This window comes from Lontra canadensis, unplaced genomic scaffold (genome assembly GCF_010015895.1).
Source record: "Lontra canadensis isolate GAN:19392208 unplaced genomic scaffold, GSC_riverotter_1.0 scaffold44, whole genome shotgun sequence".
Lineage (NCBI taxonomy): Eukaryota > Metazoa > Chordata > Mammalia > Carnivora > Mustelidae > Lontra > Lontra canadensis.
Window position 1 is genome coordinate 13,144,162 of NW_022631038.1, and position 18,372 is coordinate 13,162,533.

The window sequence follows — 18,372 nt, forward strand, 5'->3', positions numbered from 1 at the left end:
TCTTAAGTGCTAGGGATATAGTGGGAGCAGAAATGGAGATGGTATTTTTCTGGCATTTATGAGGCAGTGATAGGAGAAATGGCCATGAATCAAATAATTACACAAATAAATGCATGGCTGTTTGAGTATGTAAGTGCCATAAAGGAAAAAGGATGCAGTGCTAGAAGGTGGGTTGTAGTTAGGGAAGGGGCAGTCAGTAAAGGTTTTCCTGAGGAAGTGATGTTTGAGCTGAGATTTTTTTTTTTTTTTTAAGATTTATTTATTTGATGGGTGGGGGGGAACATGCAGAGAGAGAGAATCTCAAGCACACTGCCTGCTGAGCACCAAGCCCGGCAAAGCAGGGCTGGATCCCAGGACCCATGAGATCATGGTCTGAGCCGGAACCGTGCTCACCCGACCTAGCCACCCAGGTGCCCCTGTGCTGAGATTTAATGGGTGAATGGGAGCCAGCTGGATGAAGGGAGGGGAGAAGAGCATTTCTGGCAGGGAAGTAGAATATGCAAAGGCCCTGTGGTTGGAGGGGGCATGGAACTCAAAGACAGCCAGTAGGGCTGAGCTAGATTGTGAGGAGCAGAATAGTACAAGAAGGAAGATTTTACCTTTTAATATTTCCATGTGATCATATATTTCTTTTATAATAAGCAGTCATGTAAAATATTAGATGATCTGTGCAGGTGGCTCTTCTTTGCATCTCTTTTGTAGTCATACAGAAGATACGCAGTAAGGAAATAAGATTCATCTGAATTTGGACCCAGAGGTAGACTAATGTATTATTTATTAGCTCAATTTATAGGGCACTTTCCTTCCAGTGACTGCAGAAAAACATAGGTGTGCAGTTAATAGCTCGGTACTGAAAACAGTCAGCAGCAGGACCCACTAACAGTGACATCTTCCATATTTGCCCTTCTTTTGTGAAGTCTGGGATGAAGAAACTACCATCACTAAAAGTCTGGTTCTCGTAGATTGGGTTTTTGAGCCCATTGTCACTTTAAATGAACGAGAAGGGAAATTTCGAGAGCTAAGAAGATTTGATTATTTTTGCTTTTAGGTTACAGGGGGCTCCAGTGGTATTGGAAAGTGTATCGCTATCGAGTGCTATAAGCAAGGAGCGTTCATAACTCTGGTGGCACGGAATGAGGTAAGTCTTCTGGGTGTGTCATTACCCACTTCCTTATTCGGCTTTAGATTTGTGGGAGAGGCGGTGCCCGAGTCCTGGGATTTGGATTTCTGGTTCCAGGTGTGATTTTTGAACCACTGGTTGTTTCTCCTATTCGGGGCAAAGACTTCTCAGTTGAAGCCAGGCCAGCTTCACAAATATTTATTTAGTTTCACCGACTGTTAGGCAACATGGGAGGCTCTGCACTTTTGGGTGGGAGAGGCCTCAGGGAGCCAGGGAGGGCGTCCACCTGCCAGGAGGAGGCGGCAGGGCCGATCACAGGGCTGATAGCCGCGTCCTGATCAGGACGGGTAGGTGTCTCTCTGGAATTTGCTTATTATCCAGATGATGTCCATCTCTAATGAAACCCACACTCCACCAGGGACTCTTGTTGCTCCCCAGCACTGTAGCAAAACATGTGTTTTTCTGTGTCAAGTCAACACAAGGTCTGTTTTTCTTTTCTTTCTTTCTTTCTTTTTTATCCCCCCAGGGTCTGTTATTCTTGCTAAAGTTGTTTCCACAGCCAAAGCAATGACACTGTGTTCACACGAACAGTTGTGGAGTCCTCTTGCTCTGGGGAGGCGGGGGGAGGCACAGTGGGGGAGACGACGATGGCTGTGTTGTCAGCCACCTGCCATTGTTCCGTGCCTGGCGCCATGCTTGGCTCCTGGCGGGTGCTCAAAACAGAGTTGTGGATGGAGACATGAAGGGAGGGCTGGTGGAAGGAATGGGGACGCCTGTGTGGCATCTTTGCCAGGGGACTTCAGATTCTCATATGCCAAAGGAGGGCAACAGTGGGGTGACCGACTACTCAGGTGGGGGTACACAGCTACCCAGGAGCACCTCGGGAAGGGGGGAAATGTTTAAATATTGGCACAGAATTAGGCTTCAATGTTCATAATTTCTTCTTAAAATCAAGAAAGGCAGAATTGCTACTTCCCGTTTGTATCCTGACATCTCTAACAGTGAATTTGCTTTGGCATTAAAGCCACTTTATGGGAAGGAAAATGTCACATTTTATTTTATTAATGATTTTGTTTATTTACTTTTGAGAGAGAGATTGAGAGAGCATGAGTGAAGAAGAGGGGCAGAGGGAGAAGCAGGCTTCCTGCTGAGCAGGGAGCCCGATGCGGGGCTCGATCCCAGAACCCTGAGATCATGACCTGAGCCGAAGGCAGAGGCTCAACCCACTGAGCCACCCAGGCACCCCTGTTTTTAAATTACAACTTTTAGAACAAATAATGAACTGCCAACTGATACATCTCTCTTCTTGAAAAATGAGCCAGACAAGCAAAATTGAGACCTTGGAGGAATCTCTCAGTTACGGGATGGCTTTTCTTGTTTAGGATTACTCTCGGAAAGTAGCCAGGATTAGGTTTCCTCCATCTATCTAAAAGAGTGATTTTTTAGTATATTTGCTTTTATGGGAGAGGAGGAAGATATCGGACACTCTCACAAAAGCACGCTTGACGTGGGATCCCAGGATATAGCAGGGCCAGGTGGGGGTTCTTGGTTTATGTCACACTCACTGATGTCAGATCCAAACATTCATTAGCATTGAGATGGTGCCCATCAGCAATTAGTACTGTTAATTGGGATTTTGCAGTTCATTTGTTTTTCTGTTATCTTTCAGAAAACCCTTGCTGTCACTTAATCATAGCCGAACATAGCTTTACAGCTCCTTTCTTTCATACCCTGTGGCCCATAGCTGTACAGTACAGAGGCTGTCTTGAGTGTTTTCTGCACTTTAATAAATACTTACACAAATAATTGCTTTTTTGCCCCATTTAAACAAACAAGCAGACAAATAGACAATCACCAGAACTAATTGTTGTCTGTTGCTTTCAGGACAAGCTGCTGCAGGCAAAGAAAGAAATTGAAAAGCACTCTATTAATGATAAACAGGTATGATCCGTCTTCGGGATGCATTTTCTGAACTAATCAGCGCAGCTGTGTAGAGGGAAGAAAAATGTTGTTTGAACTGCAAATAGTTCATGTAAAGCAGGGAGGATTTTCCTAGTTAAGATACATATTAGACAGTTTTTTAAAAAGCAAAGTCGTTTGAATTGTCTTCGAGTTTAGGTTGTTACCTAAAATGTACAGACTTTGATTTACACGCACCAATGATCAAATAATGTTTTTCTAGGAAGTGATTTTATTTCAGTTATTTATTTAAGGTAACTTCATATAAACACTTAAGGGGAAAGGGGCACTACATTTATTTTTTTGGTTATGGTATTTTCTGATGAATAAAATGGTGTGTATGTATATATGTATCATTCAGTATAAAACATAATAACAAGTTACTGTGGCACTTATCACCCAGCTTAAGAAATGAGAAGTACTGGGCCCCCCGGAGCGCCCTCTGGGAGCCCATATCAGCTGCCCATATCCTCTGGTCTCATTTCTAGAGGCAACCCCCAACCTGATTTATATGTTGATTCATCCTTTGCTCTTTTCATAGTTTCTCTAGAGGGTGCACATAACCCTAAATAAGATACTGTTTATTTCTGCTTCTCTTTGAACTTGATGGCACCATTCTTATTTTTTTTGTCAGACTTCTTGAGGCATACTTCACATACCATTCAGTTCACCGGTTCAAGTGTACGATTTAGCGCCTACCCTCAGAGTTGCACAGCCTGCACCAGAATCGCTTTAGAGCTTTCCCGTCACCCTGTAAAGAAAGTCGGGACCTTGTCACTCCCCATTCCTCCCAACCCCCCAGCGCCAGGCAATCACTAATCTGCTTTCTGCCTCTGTAGATTTGTAGGACATCATTCTCTAGGTATTTTTGTGCAACTTGATTTCTTCCCTAGAGACTGCTTTAGAGATATTTCTGCATTGTTGCATAAAGTCATAGTTTATCCATTTTTACTGCTATGTAACATTTTCCCGGATATATTTAGAAGACCTGTCCCGTTCATCAGTTCTACTGTTGGTGGATATTTTGTTTCCAGTTTTTTGGTTAGTTTTACATCTTGCTGTTACTGAAGTTTTTCTCCACGTCTCTGTGCATGTGTGCAAGGATGGGCCGTGTCTGGTAATGGAATTGTGGAGATACAGTTACAGCGCACACGCATCTTCCGCTTCAGCAGAGTGGGCGCACGCCCACCTGTAGTGCTCCAGGCCTCCTGTTGCCTCACATCCTTGCCAACACTTGGTATTGGCAGGCTTACTAATTTTTGCCTTTCGGATGGGTTTTAAATGGTATTTCACTGTAGTTTTTTGAATTTCTTAAATTATTTTTTAAGAAGTACTTTATTTATTAATTTGAGAGAAAGAGTGTCTGTGTGAGCTCAGGGGGAGGAGCAGAGGGGGAGAGAAAGGGAAGGAATCTCAAGCAGACTCCACTTAGAGTGAATGCAGAGCCCAGTGCAGGGCTTGATCCCACCACCTGAGACCCCAAGATCCTGACCTGAGCCGAAAGCAGAAGTCAGATGCCTAACTTACTGAGCCACCCGGTGCCCCACACTGTAGTTTTAGTAGCCTCTTTTTCCCCTCCAAAATACGTGAGAGCTCCTTCCACATCAAGAAAAATAAATCAGCCTCGCCTTTTGTAACTGCCGTAGGGGTCTAGGGACCCACTGGTACACAGTCGTCCCCCGGGCGGTGCGGCTGCCGTGTCTTCTGCTTTGGCGCCCCGTGCTGCAGGTAGAGGTCCTCGTCCGCATCTCCTCGAGTCCATGTGCGGCGTCTTCCCCAGTACCTTGGCTTCTGTGCCCCCTTCCCTGGAGCCCGAGAGCATCGGAAAGCTGCCATCTCAGCAAATCTCCCCGTTTTCTTTTTTTCCATAGTCATGTGAGTTCTGATAGAGGAAGACGTCTCCTGTCAAACTGCGGCACTTGCGTGCTCCTGGCTGAAGGCCAGGCCTGCTGTCAGCAGCATCTCCCTGCCCTGGACTCGTTCGCCCAGATTCCCGCCCCCACCTCAGCCATCAGAAGGCTTGAGGTCATGTGGAAAGTTCCTGGCACCTCCGTCAGGGAAAGGGAGGATGGGCTGGGCCGGGCCAGAAGGGCTTCGCTGTGCAGTTTAGCACAAGCAGAGCTGCGGGGACACGTTTTTCCTGGTGATTTGTGAACCCCCCCCCCTTGTTCTTTTTAAATTTTGCTTATCTGTGGGATAGCTTTTATTTATAGTAAATGATCTAATACTGTATAAAAAGCCTCGTATAAAAGTCCTGGTTACAGGAATTAAAACCCAAGGGCAGCTCCTCTGGAATATTCCAGGTCACATTTGCGAAGGGGGCCGTTTCCTTTCTTTAGGGATTTGGCTCCTTTGGATGTCGCTCCTTCCTGCATCAGATAAGACTTCCTCCCCACCGCATCAGGGTGTCAGGCAGCCCCCTCGTGTCGTGGCTTTATTCCTCGCGTCGCGTCTTTTCAGAGCTGGAAGGGAGCTTTGTGGTCACTAGCTTCTGACACCCTGGCCGGAGCAGGGGAGGCCAGCGCCGCCTCCTCGGGTCCCGCCCAGCTAGTGGGTGAAGGGGCAGGACTGGAACCCAGGCCTGCCAGGCCCGCGCCCCCGCCAGCCCCTTCCCCCGCACCGCACCCCCTTCAACTTGCAGCCACGCACGGGCGCGTGAGTGGAAGTGGACGTGCCCTCCTGTGCACAGTCCTTCTGTCTGTCCCCCAGCTCAGTGGCCAGTCTCCACCAAGAAGAACTCACAGAAAGACTGAGAAGTGGAGAAATGCCTTTCTGCTTCTCTCCGCGACCCCCCACCCCTGGAACACAGAACATTGCGATGTCAGAGGCTACGCTCTGGATTTGAAAACGTTATCCAAAAAGGGAAATTAAAACAATAGCTCATTGTTAGTCCTCATTAGTATTTTGAACTGCTATTTTATCAACTTTTGTCCAAGTAAGCACGGAAATAAGTGCTTTTTTCCCTCCCCCTTCCTTCTTCTCTTCCTTCCCTTCTTCCTTTCCAAAGACTGAACGGAACTTTTCCGTGGCCAGCACGGGCTGGGCTCTTCCTGGCGTCTGTCTGTACTGGGAACCCCTGTGCGTGGCCACATTCGGATTGGGTGGGCTCTGGGGCTTGACTGGTGACCCCTGGGAGTGGGCGGCCCGTCCAGAGTCAGGCACCTCAAGATCCCACAAGCCCGGAGGGACCCTTGGCCTTGAAAGATAAAGTCACTGGGCTCAGACTCAAACTAAGGTAGCTTTTGCGAGTAGGTGGTGTTTGCTTGTCTCTATTCCCCCTGACGAAGCGGAGCCCCAGCAGGGCCATCAGAGCTTGGGGACTGCTCCAAGGGGAGTATTTTTTTGAGCTTATTTAGTAGATATATTGTTTTTATTTTTAACGACCTTAGATGTTAACAACTTGAGATGCAATTCATATACACTTTGTTTATTCTTTATGTAATTTATGTGTTCTTTTTAACGGCCGGAGCTGTAATTGATGTCCAGTAAACCACACCCATGTGAAGAGTACAGTTTGATGGCTTTTGACAGATGTATACGTGTGTAAAAGTGGCGCTGAAATCCAGACACGGAACATGTCCCTGCCCGCAGGGTTCCACTTACCTCCTCGTGGTCCAGGCCTCCCTCCACGTCGGGCCGCAGCTGGTCTCAGAGCTGCTGTCAATCACTGCAGATCAGAGGCGTGCCCAGAGGAGTTTTTTACATTTCTTTTCCTTTCTATTTCCGGGTGAAACTGATAAAAATTGTATGCACTTAAGGGGCACAGTGTGACGACTTGATGCACGTTGGCGTCGTGAAACGCTTGCCCCGTCAAGTTGATTCACACACCTGTCACCTCACGCGGTTACTTCGCGTGTGTGTCGAGAGCACCTAAGATGTGCTTTTCTGGGGATCTCACGTACGCACCAGATTCGTTCCTGTCGGTAGTGTGCTGTACATGAGACCCCCGGAACTTATTTATCTTACACCCGAAAGCGTGTACTTTGACCCACGTTTCTTAAGACATGTTTTTGAGTTTACACAATAGAGTTTTCTGTGAAAAATGCCAAGAAAATTAGGCTCCACAGTTGCGCTGTCAGCAGATTTCCAACAGTGCAATCTGTGCCTACAGAGCCAGACTTCCCAGCTATTGGAAAGAATTGCCTTTACGTTAAAAAAATTCTTTAAAAATTCCTTTCAGACACCTGCGTGGCTTTGATCATTTTTTTTTTTCCCTCTTCCTAACAGGTGGTGCTTTGTATATCCGTTGACGTTTCTCAAGACTACAGCCAAGTAGAGAACGTCATAAAACAAGTAAGAGGTTGGGCTAGCTGGAACTCACTCACTTGCCTTTCAGTTGGTTCTTCCCATTCTGATGTGTGGCTGGGAACTGACAAGTCATCTCTGTCCCTTTGATAGTTGTTGTCATTGATTTGCTACAAAGTGATTCTTCTCTTCTTTTACTTCATGCCTGCTCTCATAAATTTTTCTAGGCACAGGAGAAACTGGGCCCAGTAGACATGCTTGTGAACTGTGCAGGAATGTCACTTTCAGGAAAATTTGAAGATCTTGAAGTTAGTACTTTTGAGGTAAGTAGCCATTTGCTTTTTTTTTTTTTTTTAAAGTTTTATTTCTTTATTTGACAGACAGAGATCACAAGCAGGCAGAGAGGCAGGCAGAGAGAGAGAAGGAAGCAGGCTCCCTGCTGAGCAGAGAGCCGGATGTGGGTCTCCATCCCAGGACCCTGAGATCATGACCTGAGCCGAAGGCAGAAGTTTGAACCCACTGAGCCACCCTGGCGCCCCGCCATTTGCTTTTTGCTCATCGGGCAACTCATACACTCCAAGCAGAGCAGGGCCACAGGGGAAAGCTTTGCAACTGAAACAGATAAAACGCATTCAGATTTTCTAAAAGCTTTAGAAGGCTGGGGGAAGGTTGGACAAGGTTTTGGTCCCAGCGCCATGACCATCCAACCTTAAGAGCTTAGACATGTCTCTGGACCTTGGTCCGCCCGGCTGTACGACCCCCAGCCTGACATGCATCATGGTGACCATTCACCGTGGTCCTCTCTGCAAGAGGCTCTTTGTGAGCCAAGAGATGCTGGATTCTCACCTCAGCCATCAGGGTTTGGAACAGTGGTAAGCCAGCAAAGTTTAAGAGCAGACTCTTTTTGGGGTTGCGAAGTCAAGACGAAAAGATAACCCATCCTATTTTGGTTTGTATTTTTAAACAGATTTGCCAGGGACCTTCTCTTAGTAATCTCTGTCAGCTCTCAGTAAGTGGACAGCAGTTATGCCGTCCTTCTAGAGTCCAGGAGAGTTTTTTGGTGGACGTTGCCTCAACTGTCTTTTCCTTCATGATCCGCTGTGGTGGATTTGGATGTTTTACTCCATGAAGGTCACGTTTGCAGAGGAGGGCGCTGGGGGGCTTCTGCAGGGCTGGGGAGGCGCTGTGAACTCTCTGATTTAAAGTCCAGCCGGGAGCGTCCAGAGGCAGCTGGGAGCAGAGGGCCGCCTTATCTGGGGCCCGAGGGTCGGCCGGCCCCTTTATCAACTCAGCATGAAAGGCGGTGGTCGGGGCCCGCTTGCCTTGACCGCAGGTTATCGGGGGAGAGGTGGGAGCCGGTTCCAGCAGCTGGGTGCAGAGTCAGCTGGGGAAGACGGCTGAGACTCCGGAGTTGGCCCGCACAGTCAGGTGTGTGGGAGTGTGTGTATGAGACAGAGAGAGAGCAGCTAAGGAGGGGGAATCCACAGACTCACCCTGACCGAGTGTGGGGGGTGAACTCACCAGGAGGCCGGTATGGGGCAGGGGGTGGAGGCTAAGGAGCGCTGCGGGGTGAGGGGTCAGCTTCTGGAGCATTGTGGGGCGGAGCAGGGGCCAGAAGGCCTGGGCCCTCGAAGGCCACCACGGGGAATTTGGCTTTTAGTTCAAAACCTCTGAAGAGGCCTGAGCCCTGCCAGGCATGGTGTGTGTTTCGGTGTTGAGAGGCTCTTTGTGCCTGCTGTGGCAGGGTGCTGGGTAGACGGTGTCAGAGGCCGGGCGGGAGGTGGTGACATGGGGGCATTTAGGGGTAAACTCGGAGTGAGGGGGCAGGGGGGTGGAGAGGGGCACACGAGGGGCTGTTGGAAGTGGTTCCGCCCCAGCGAGACCACTTTGGTAACCCAAAGCCTGTGGCCTCTGTCCCAGTGACAAGGCCTCTTCCCAGCTGCCCCGAACGCAGGCAGCAGGCCACTGTACTCGGGGGCGACCCTCTGCCTGGCCCACATCTGCCCCCCCGGCTCTCCCCCTTGTACGTCTCGGTCCTGCAGTGTTTTGGTCAAGGCTCCTCGTCCGTAAGTCCTGCCGGAACCCACACTGCCAGGTCTGATGCGTTTTCTGGAGACAAGAGGTCATGTTTATGTAACGTGAATTCTCTCTTATTTTTTTACTTGATTGTGTTGTTTTTGTTGCTTATCTCGTTTGATCTTGACTGAGGCTCACAGGGTCCCCATCACAAGGGTTCCCTGCACAGGATGGTTGACCGTGGGGTTACAGCTCACGGCTGGGGGACCTCACCACGTGCCGCATGGCTCCCCGGGGAGAGGCCTCTTGGAAACTCGTGCCTGCTTCCTCTGGACTCTGACCCTGGTGCCTCTTGCCCTTGCTGATTGTGCTTTGTGCCCTCTCGCTGCCATAAATCTGAGTCAGGGGTACGATGAGGTGCGACGTCCGGGAGGCCATCCCGGGAATCGCTCAAACTGGAGGTGGTCTTGGGGAACGCCAGGGCACCTCTTTTAATTTTCCTGTTTAATGGTTTTCTTCGTGGATTCTTAGAGCAATATCCTGTTTTATCTCCTTGTGGTTGTTAGTGATAATTATTTTCACTTTTTGATTGGGATGACGTTGCCTCTATAAATCCACATGGGGAGAGCTGGTTCTTAACAATATCGAGCCTTTTAACCTCCGAACGTGGTATATGTCTCCATTTATCTAAATTTTCTTTCATTTCTCTCAGCAGTCTTCTGTAATTTTCAGTGTATGGGTCTTGCACCTCATTTTCCTGTATTTCCCATTTTCTGATGCCATTAGAAATGGTATTTTTGATGTTAGTTTCTGAGTGTTCATTGCTACTGGAGAGAAATTCAGTTGATTTTTGTGTGTTGATCTTGCAGCCTTGCTAAAGTCCATTATTAATTCTAGTGCTCGCATTAATTCTGGTCTAGATTTTCTGCATTTAAGATCGTGTCATCTGCGTTAGTTTTACTTTTTCTGTTCCCATCTGGTCACCTTGTTGTACCAGCGAGAACGTGCAGCACAGAGTACAAGTGGTGAGAGCAGACATGCTTGTGGTGTTCCTGATCTTGGGAGAAAACATTTTTTTTTGCCATTAAGTATGATGTTTGGTAGTTCTGTTCTCTTTTGTTGTGTTTGGACAGATGCCCTGTATCACGTTGAGAAACTTCAATTCCAAGTTTGCTGAGATTTTTTTGGTTTTTGGTTGTGTTTTTTGTTTGTATGTTTTTGAGAGAGAACATGCACAACTGAGGGGTGGGGGGGGCGGAGAGAGAGAGGGAGACGGAGAGAATCTTAAGCACGCTCCGCACCCAGTGCAGGGCCCAACACGGGGCTGGATCCCAGGACCCTGAGATCATGACCTGAGCCAAAATCAAGAGTTGGATGCCAAACCGACTAAGCCACCCAGGTGCCCCTGCTGAGAGAGTTTTTATAAGGAACGGAGGTTGATTTTGTCAGGTGCTTTTTCTGCATCTGTTGGGATGATCACAGAGTTCTTTTTTTAGTTGATATGGTAAATTATACTGATTAGTTTCCAATGTTCAACCAGCCTTGCATTCCTGGGCTCGACCCCACTTGGCTATTAATCCTTTCTGTGGTCTTGAGGGATATTAGTTGGAGTTTTGTTTTCTTATAATGTTATTTTCTGATTTTTGTGTAAAGGTAATGCTTGCATCTTGTATAAGTAGGAGAATAGTCCCTCCTCTTCAGTTTTCTGGAAGGATTTGTATAGAATTGGTGCTATCCTTCCTTAAATGTTTGCTAGAATTTACCAGTGAAGCCTTATCTTACCTTATCGCTATGGAAAGTTTTCTAACTGTAATTCAATGTCTTTAATAGATGTAGGGCTACATTTGTATCTTTTTTTTTTTTTTAAGATTTTAAATACTTATTTGAATGAGAGAGAGAGAGCGAGAGAAGGGGTGGGAGAAGGGGCAGAGGGACAGAATATCCAAGAAGACTCCTGCTGAGGGCAGAACCTGATGTGGGGCTGGATCTCGTGATCCGAGAGTCAGACACTTAACAGACTGAGCCACCCAGGTGCCTCTACATTTTTATCTTCCTTTCTGTTTCTTTTTTGAGTGACCTTTGGTAGCTTGTGGCTTTCAAGGAATTTGTCCATTTCATCCAGGTCATTGAATTGATAGGCACCAAGCTGTTCATCGTATTCCCTTCTCATCCCCTTAATATCTAGAGTTTGTAGTGATAGCACCTCTCCCATTTTTTTTTTAAAGATTTTATTTATTTATTTGACATAGAGAGAGAACACAATTAGGCAGAGCGGCAGGCAGAGGGAAAGGGAGAAACAGGCTCCCCACTGAGCAGAGAGCCTGATGCAGGGCTCAGTCCCAGGACCCTGGGATCATGACCTGAGCCGAAGGCAGACGCCTAACTGACTGAGCCACCCAGGTGCCCCACCTCCCTGGTTCTCGATATTGATAGTTTGTGTCTTTTATCTTTCCCGACCAGCAGAACTTGATATTTATTAATTTTATGGATCTTCTCAATAAACAGCTTTTGGTTGTGTTAATTTTCTGTTGTCTTTCTCTTTTCTATTTCTTTTATTCCCTCTCTTATTTTTGTGGTTTCCTTTTTTCTGCTTACTTTTGTTTTAATTTGCTCTTCTTTTTGTAGTTTTTTAGGTGGAAGCTGAGGTCATGCATTTGAGGCCCCTTCCCTCTTCAAATACAGTTGACCCACGCTACAGATTTCCAGCTCAGTGATGCTAACTAAGGCAGCGTCCCACACATTTTCATATGTTGTGTTTTCACTTCAGTTCAGTTACAGATACTTTATAATTTCTCTTTTCATTTTTGCTTTGACCCTTGGATGATCTAAAAGTGTGTTATTTAATTCCTGAATATTTGGGAGATTTTCCAGAAATCACTTCCTTGCTGATTCCTGATTTAATTCCATTGTGGCTAGCAGACACACTTGTATGACTTGACTCCTTTAAGATTTGTTGAGACTTGCTTTTGGCCCAACATGCAGCCTCTCCCGTGTCTGTGCACGTGGGAAGACCATGTTTCTGCTGTTTCGGGCGGAGTGTTCTAGCAGTGTCTGTTGGGTCTGGTTGGCTGAAATGTTGTTCAGGCCTTCCATGTCCTGACTGGTTTTGTGTCCTCTTATTCTTACAGCTTCTGAAGGAGGGGTATTGAAATCTTGGATTATAATTGTGGATTTGTCTATGTTTTAAATAGACTTTTAGGGGCGTCAGGGTGGCTCAGTTGGTTAAGCATTCAACTCTTGATGTAGGCTCCGGTCATGATCTCAGGGTTTTGAGATCGAGCCTGGGTCGGGCTCTGAGCTGGGTGTGGAATCTGCTTGAGAGTCTCTCTCTCCCTCTGCCTCTGCCCCTCCCCCGCTCCACTCATGCAGGCCCGCATGCTCTCTCTCTCTCTCAAAAGAAAATAATAAAAACAAATAAGTAAGTAAACAGATTTTTAGCTGATACACCTGGGTTTTAGCCCCATGCCTCGCCTCCTGCCCCCAGAGGTGCTTCTGGTGCTGCTCAGGCCTGTGGGGCTTCTCTGTGCAGGCCCGCTCTCAGTTCCTCTGTTCCTTGCTTAGCATTCGGCTGTCTGCTACGCTCGTTGTCGCCCACCATTCTCTTTTTCAGCTTCCAAAATGTTCTCGCTGTTCTTTCTTTTCCTGTTGTCTATGCTTCTGTGGGTTGTTAGCATTTAAAAAAATTGTTATCTTTTCACCAAGATTTTAGTGGGGTCTCTGAAGGGAGTGGAGGTTAACACTTGGGTTCAGCATGCCTTCTTTTTTCAGTACTTTTTTAGAGCATTTTTATTATGAAAATAATGTGATGATATCAAAAGACATTTTGGGAAAGGTAGGAATCTCAGCATCCTAACACAATCACTTACAAATTTCCTTTATTTATTTATTAGAGAGAGAGAGAGAGAGAGGAGAGAGAAAGCATGCACATGAGTTCGGGGAGGGGTAGAGGGAGACTGAAGGAGAGAGAGAATCTCCACCAGACTCCCTACGGAGCCTAGCCTGTCATGAGGCTGAGATCATGACCCATGAGATCATGACCTGGGCCAAAATCAAGAGTCAGACTCTCAACCGCCTACACCTCCCAGGCACCCCACAATCACTTACCGTTTTCTGTACTTCCTGTGTTTGGTACCTGTGTGCACGTACTTTTATTTGATATCTGAATTGGCTACGGTCCCAGTGTAAATACAGTATTGTATGCCCTTTGCTTTTTTAAACTTGTGGAATAACTATTTCCCCATCCTCCTGGTGTTTCTGGTCACCATCTCTAAAAGCTACGTAACTTCTGTAGAGTTAACATTCTGTGGTTGACTTAGAGTTCCGCAGTATTTGGTTACACAGGCTGATAGATCTAGTATTTTTCCAGGACTTTTAATATAGAGTCATTTTGATGCAAGTACTTTTAGACTTCCAAGTTAAAATGTAAGGCTTTTAAGAGTTCCCAGGACGAAGGAAAATAGACTCTTGGTACCTACGTGCGCTCTTACCCACCATAGTCTAAGAGCCAGTGCTTGCCAGGCGCTCCCTGCGGCCCCGGGGCTGTGCTCTCCTTGACTTGTGTTTCCTCGTCCAATTCTTGCAACAGCCCTCTGAGCTAGTATGAGCGTGAGTCCTGGGTTCAGCTGCAGAACTAAGTAGCATGTCTGACTTTCTTCATCATCAAATAGGTAGGAAACGGTCAAGCCAAGGCTTCAAACCAACCTATGCTATTAATCACTCTCCTCGTCTCTTTGTGATCTTCTAGTAGGGTAGGAAACATTCGGGGGCTTTTGCCTAAGACTGTCTTTCAAAAAGTGTTACCCTCAAGACGTGGTGTACTTTTGGTAAGGAGAAAACTACTCCTGACCGGTTTTCAGCAAAGACGTCCCTGTGGTCATGGTGAGAATAGCAGACTAGACTGAGACAGGCTTCAGAGGGTAGGTCACGGGCACCCCGGCTCCCTACGGGCTCACGGCTTCATTCCTTCCTTTGGCACATCCACCGGCTCCCAGTCACTCAGGCTCCGCTGCAGAACTCAGACCGGGAGAGCGGACAGAACCCCCACGAAGCGCAGCCTTGAGGCTTGGACCTTGCTCACCTGCCGCGTGGCTCTTTGTTCCCTGCAGCGACTCATGAGCGTCAACTACCTAGGCAGCGTGTACCCCAGCCGCGCCGTGATCACCACCATGAAGGAGCGCCGCGTGGGCAGGATCGTCTTTGTCTCCTCCCAGGCGGGACAGCTGGGGTTATTCGGCTTCACGGCCTACTCGTCCTCCAAGTTTGCCATCAGGGGATTGGCTGAAGCTTTGCAGATGGAGGTAAGCGCTGTGCTCGGTTTCCCGTGTCTGTCTCCCAGCTCAGCAGCGCGTGTTCCCCTTTAGTTTGTAGCCACTTTACACACGCCGTTGCCTCGACTCAGACATTTGTAGACTTGACGTCAGTGAGGGGCCGTCAGCCCAACCCTTGCGTTCTGCGGATAACGTTTTTCATCACACGAAGATAATGATAGAAGCAAAACGGGCGTGAGGTGTTTCTCTTGCTTCATTTAATACACAAAGTGCCACTATTCACACAGTATTTTTGGCCTCATTCCGTGTGAGTATGCATCAGGTTAACCAGATATTTTATTCTCTGGCGGTGTTTCTGTACCAAAAAGACGTGTCCTTAATGACTGAATAATGAACGTAGCATGTGTTTGAGGGAAAAGCTTAAATCAGCTACTGTCTAGCTCTCAGCATTTAGACAAATCATTTAACTTGGTCTCCTTCCTTTTCCGAAAAACAAGAGAGTTGGACTAAAAATATCATTTGGCTCTCTCTCTCTCTTACATCTTACTGTCTTAAAGAAATACTGATGAGAGCGAGTGCCTTTTATTTTCCCAGTTAATAGAGCATGTTGCGAAAGAGGCTTAACATCAAAATAAGTGCTTGTCATGATGTGACAACCTTCACACAACCTCGCTTGTGTGAAGCAGACTTCTGCATTGTTGTCAAGTGGGGACGCTTGGGGACACATACCCATCCCAAATCACATGCTGAAAAGGCAAGGTAAAATTCTCTTGTGAGATAGATTAAAATAACGCCACATCGTGTTAAGAACCCAGAAGAGAATTCATTGCGATCAACCTTCTTGCAGTAAGAGTGTGATTTGGGGATTGTGTTTACTGATTTATATTAGGAGTTAGCAAAATTTTTTCTGTCAGGGCCAGCTTATAAGTATTTTAGCCTTTGAGGGGTAGATGGTGTCTCTTGCAACCCCTCCAGCCCACTATGAGAGCAGGAAAGCAGCCATGTGTGATATGTGAATGTACAGTTATGGCTGTGTGCCAATAAAACTTTATTTTTAAAAACAAGTGGAGGGCCAGATTTGTCCCACAGGCCATAGTTTCCTGACCCCTGATTTAGAAAATCCCCAGGAGAGTCCTTGATGGTATGTGACAGAGTACCACACTGCCCAGCTGTGGAACAAACGCAGTACAGATGAGCTGTCCAGTCAGTGACACAATCCTGATGTGCCTCTTAGGGACTGATTGACTCTGCTGTGTTCATCAAAATGGAACCAGCCCCCAATTTCCTTTTTATTAAATGGCTTAATACTCTTAATCAATAATAGGGCTTTATAATGTTTAGCTAATGAGGCCCATGTGGTTGTGAAATTTCAAAACAAGAATATCAGTATTTCTTTTGAAATGTTTACTTTGAAAGTCCCTTTGCAAATAAACACTTGATTTCTAGAACGGTTTTGTGAGGTATGTGGGCAGATGTGGTTACGCCACCCTAGAGATACAAGAACGGGAATTTTCAGTAGTTCATGGAATTGCTCAAAGTGGCATCGTTATTTTGCAATAAAAATAGTAACAAAGTCCTTGCCTCGCCGAAGTCCTCTGCCCGTCTGCCACGGCAGCTGATATGTCTGCACTTCAGGTCAGAAGTTGCCGGATTCGTCTGGCTAGTTGTCTCAGCCGTTCACTTTGGTCTCAGACACCTGCTAAGGAAACGGCTATTTTAGAAATGAAAAATCTGCTTATTAAGGCTTTTTGTTCCTAAGTCTTGTCTTGCAGAGCTTCTCCAGGATTTGCTCATTGAGGGCAAAGTGTGTAATCTGGGTGGCCTGGTTTCACTTCGGGTAGAATGGGATGTTCCTAAAGAAGAGGGAAAGGAAGTGAGTTGCTAGTAGAGTCCCCAGAGCCTCTTTGGGACAAGTGTGATTCACAAGCTGCTCGTAGCTGGTTTGAACTTGAAGGCAGCTTGACTTTGGTCCATATTTAGACTCCATGAAAAATGTCCCCGTGTAAACACAGAATAAAATTAACATGTACCATGAGGGAAATAAATTCAATAATCAAAATCCAGTTTTATTCATAGCAGACTTGCATCAAAACCATTGTTTCCCTACAAACGTACGGTGCTGGTTTTGGAAACCTGGCTAATTCCATTGACTTTGCCAGGGTGGTTGTGTTTTCTGTGCATGAAACAGACCTTATATAGAATTTCTCAGGCTCTAAGTACTTTTTGATAATCCTTTCTGGTTTAATTAACTTTTAAACCTTCCTGTCCACCCCACCCTTTGCCCACAAACTAAAGTAGGACCCTGGAAATGTTTTGTGTACAATGAATAAGTTTGAAAGAATGCTTTGTTGCATTTTTTGGTCTTTCTTTTTTTTCTTTAACTCAGTCTTTCAGGTATAAATATAGGATTTAAAGATTCTAAAAGGTAATTTTTTTGGAAAGCAGATTTTTTTTTTTAAAGATTTTATTTATTTGAGAGAGAGAGAGAGCACAGAGGTAGAGAGAAAGGCAGGCTCCCCACTGAGCAGGGAGCCCGATGTGGGGCTTGATCCCAGGACCCTGAAATCATGACCTGAGCTGAAGGCAGATGCTTAGCCTACTGAGCCACCCAGGCACCCCTGACATTGGTCACAGCCAAAGATGTAGTAGCAGAGACCAGGTAAAAGCTTCCCTCCAAGGCCATCTTTTCCCACAGTGTGAAAAGGAAGTTGAAGCTGACCTTCTGGAACTTTCCCTCCACAGCTCTGCTCCTCTCTCCAGCCCCACCCCCCCAACCACCACTTCGTTTCGCTGGAATTAGGAACTACACATTTTAGGTGGGATTATTTTAATGATAAATTGGTTCTCGAGCAGAGGGTTGGCCTTCTGGTTGAAATGGAGACCAGGGAGGAGGAAGAAACCGATAAAGGGAGGGTAGGGGCAGAGTGGGAGGACAGAGAATGGTCAGTCAGTGGGAATGAGGGCAAACGCACAGTGGTAAGGTAAGCAGGGGAATCAGCCAGTGAGGTCCCGGCCTATTAATTTTTAGAGAAAGTGGTGATCTCTGGGAGTCAGCATTGTCTTAGCAAGAACACATGAAGCCAAATTAATCGCCTTTCCTTTTCTGCTGGGGTTATGGGGTTAGTTGATTAAAGGAAAGTGATGATCTAGTTTGGTGTATTTTGATTTTTACCAATTATTTGACCCAGAGTTTTGGGAGACCGTAAGCTCCACAAGGGCGGAGACTCTGAGTTGCTGACATCGTATCCTCATTCATAGGTCAATACTGGCACACAGTAGGCGCTCAACACAAGTGTGTTGGATGGAGAAATAAAATGATTGGGTGATTAGCCACTGGAGGTATTCAGCCGTGGGTGGAGAGAGTCATTGTGCTTCATGATGGTAGGGATGACAGCAGCTCCCGGAAAGGGGTGGGACTGGTTTCTCCCAGCCCTGACAATCTGTGCGCACCCCGGGATGAAGCTGTTCTGGAGGGCCGTTTCAGCCCTTCCGCAGCTCAGCCGTAACCTTGGATCTGAGAAACACGGTTTGGATGAACTGTCTCCTATGAGCTTAGGCCACAGTTCTTATGTGTCGCAGGAGGAAGGGGCGCAGAAGCAGCAGAGAATCGACCGTGTCCCAGCAGAGTCGGCCTCAGGCTTCCTAGGGGCCGGTTACCGCCTCTCGGCTTTTTGGGGGGTATTTTTGTCTGGTCTGTGCACCACAGAGGGCAAGGCCGTGGGAGACAGATTTTTAAAGTCACTATCTCAAAAACAAGTGGAAGAG

At 46.7% G+C, this 18,372-nt stretch overlaps 1 protein-coding gene across 2 annotated transcripts in view; it reads left to right on the top strand.

Annotated features, from left to right (window-relative positions):
* KDSR (3-ketodihydrosphingosine reductase) overlaps positions 1-18,372 on the top strand; it is a 36,546-nt gene that overhangs the window by 3,773 nt on the left and 14,401 nt on the right. For both annotated transcript variants that reach the window (XR_004384362.1, XM_032872273.1), the window contains exons 2-6: positions 1,049-1,138; positions 3,005-3,061; positions 7,307-7,372; positions 7,552-7,647; positions 14,446-14,637. Coding sequence is in view for 1 of the 2 variants with exons in the window: in XM_032872273.1 (XP_032728164.1) it covers positions 1,049-1,138; positions 3,005-3,061; positions 7,307-7,372; positions 7,552-7,647; positions 14,446-14,637 (501 nt within the window). In the remaining variant the exon portion in view is untranslated. The remainder of the gene's footprint in view (positions 1-1,048; positions 1,139-3,004; positions 3,062-7,306; positions 7,373-7,551; positions 7,648-14,445; positions 14,638-18,372) is intronic.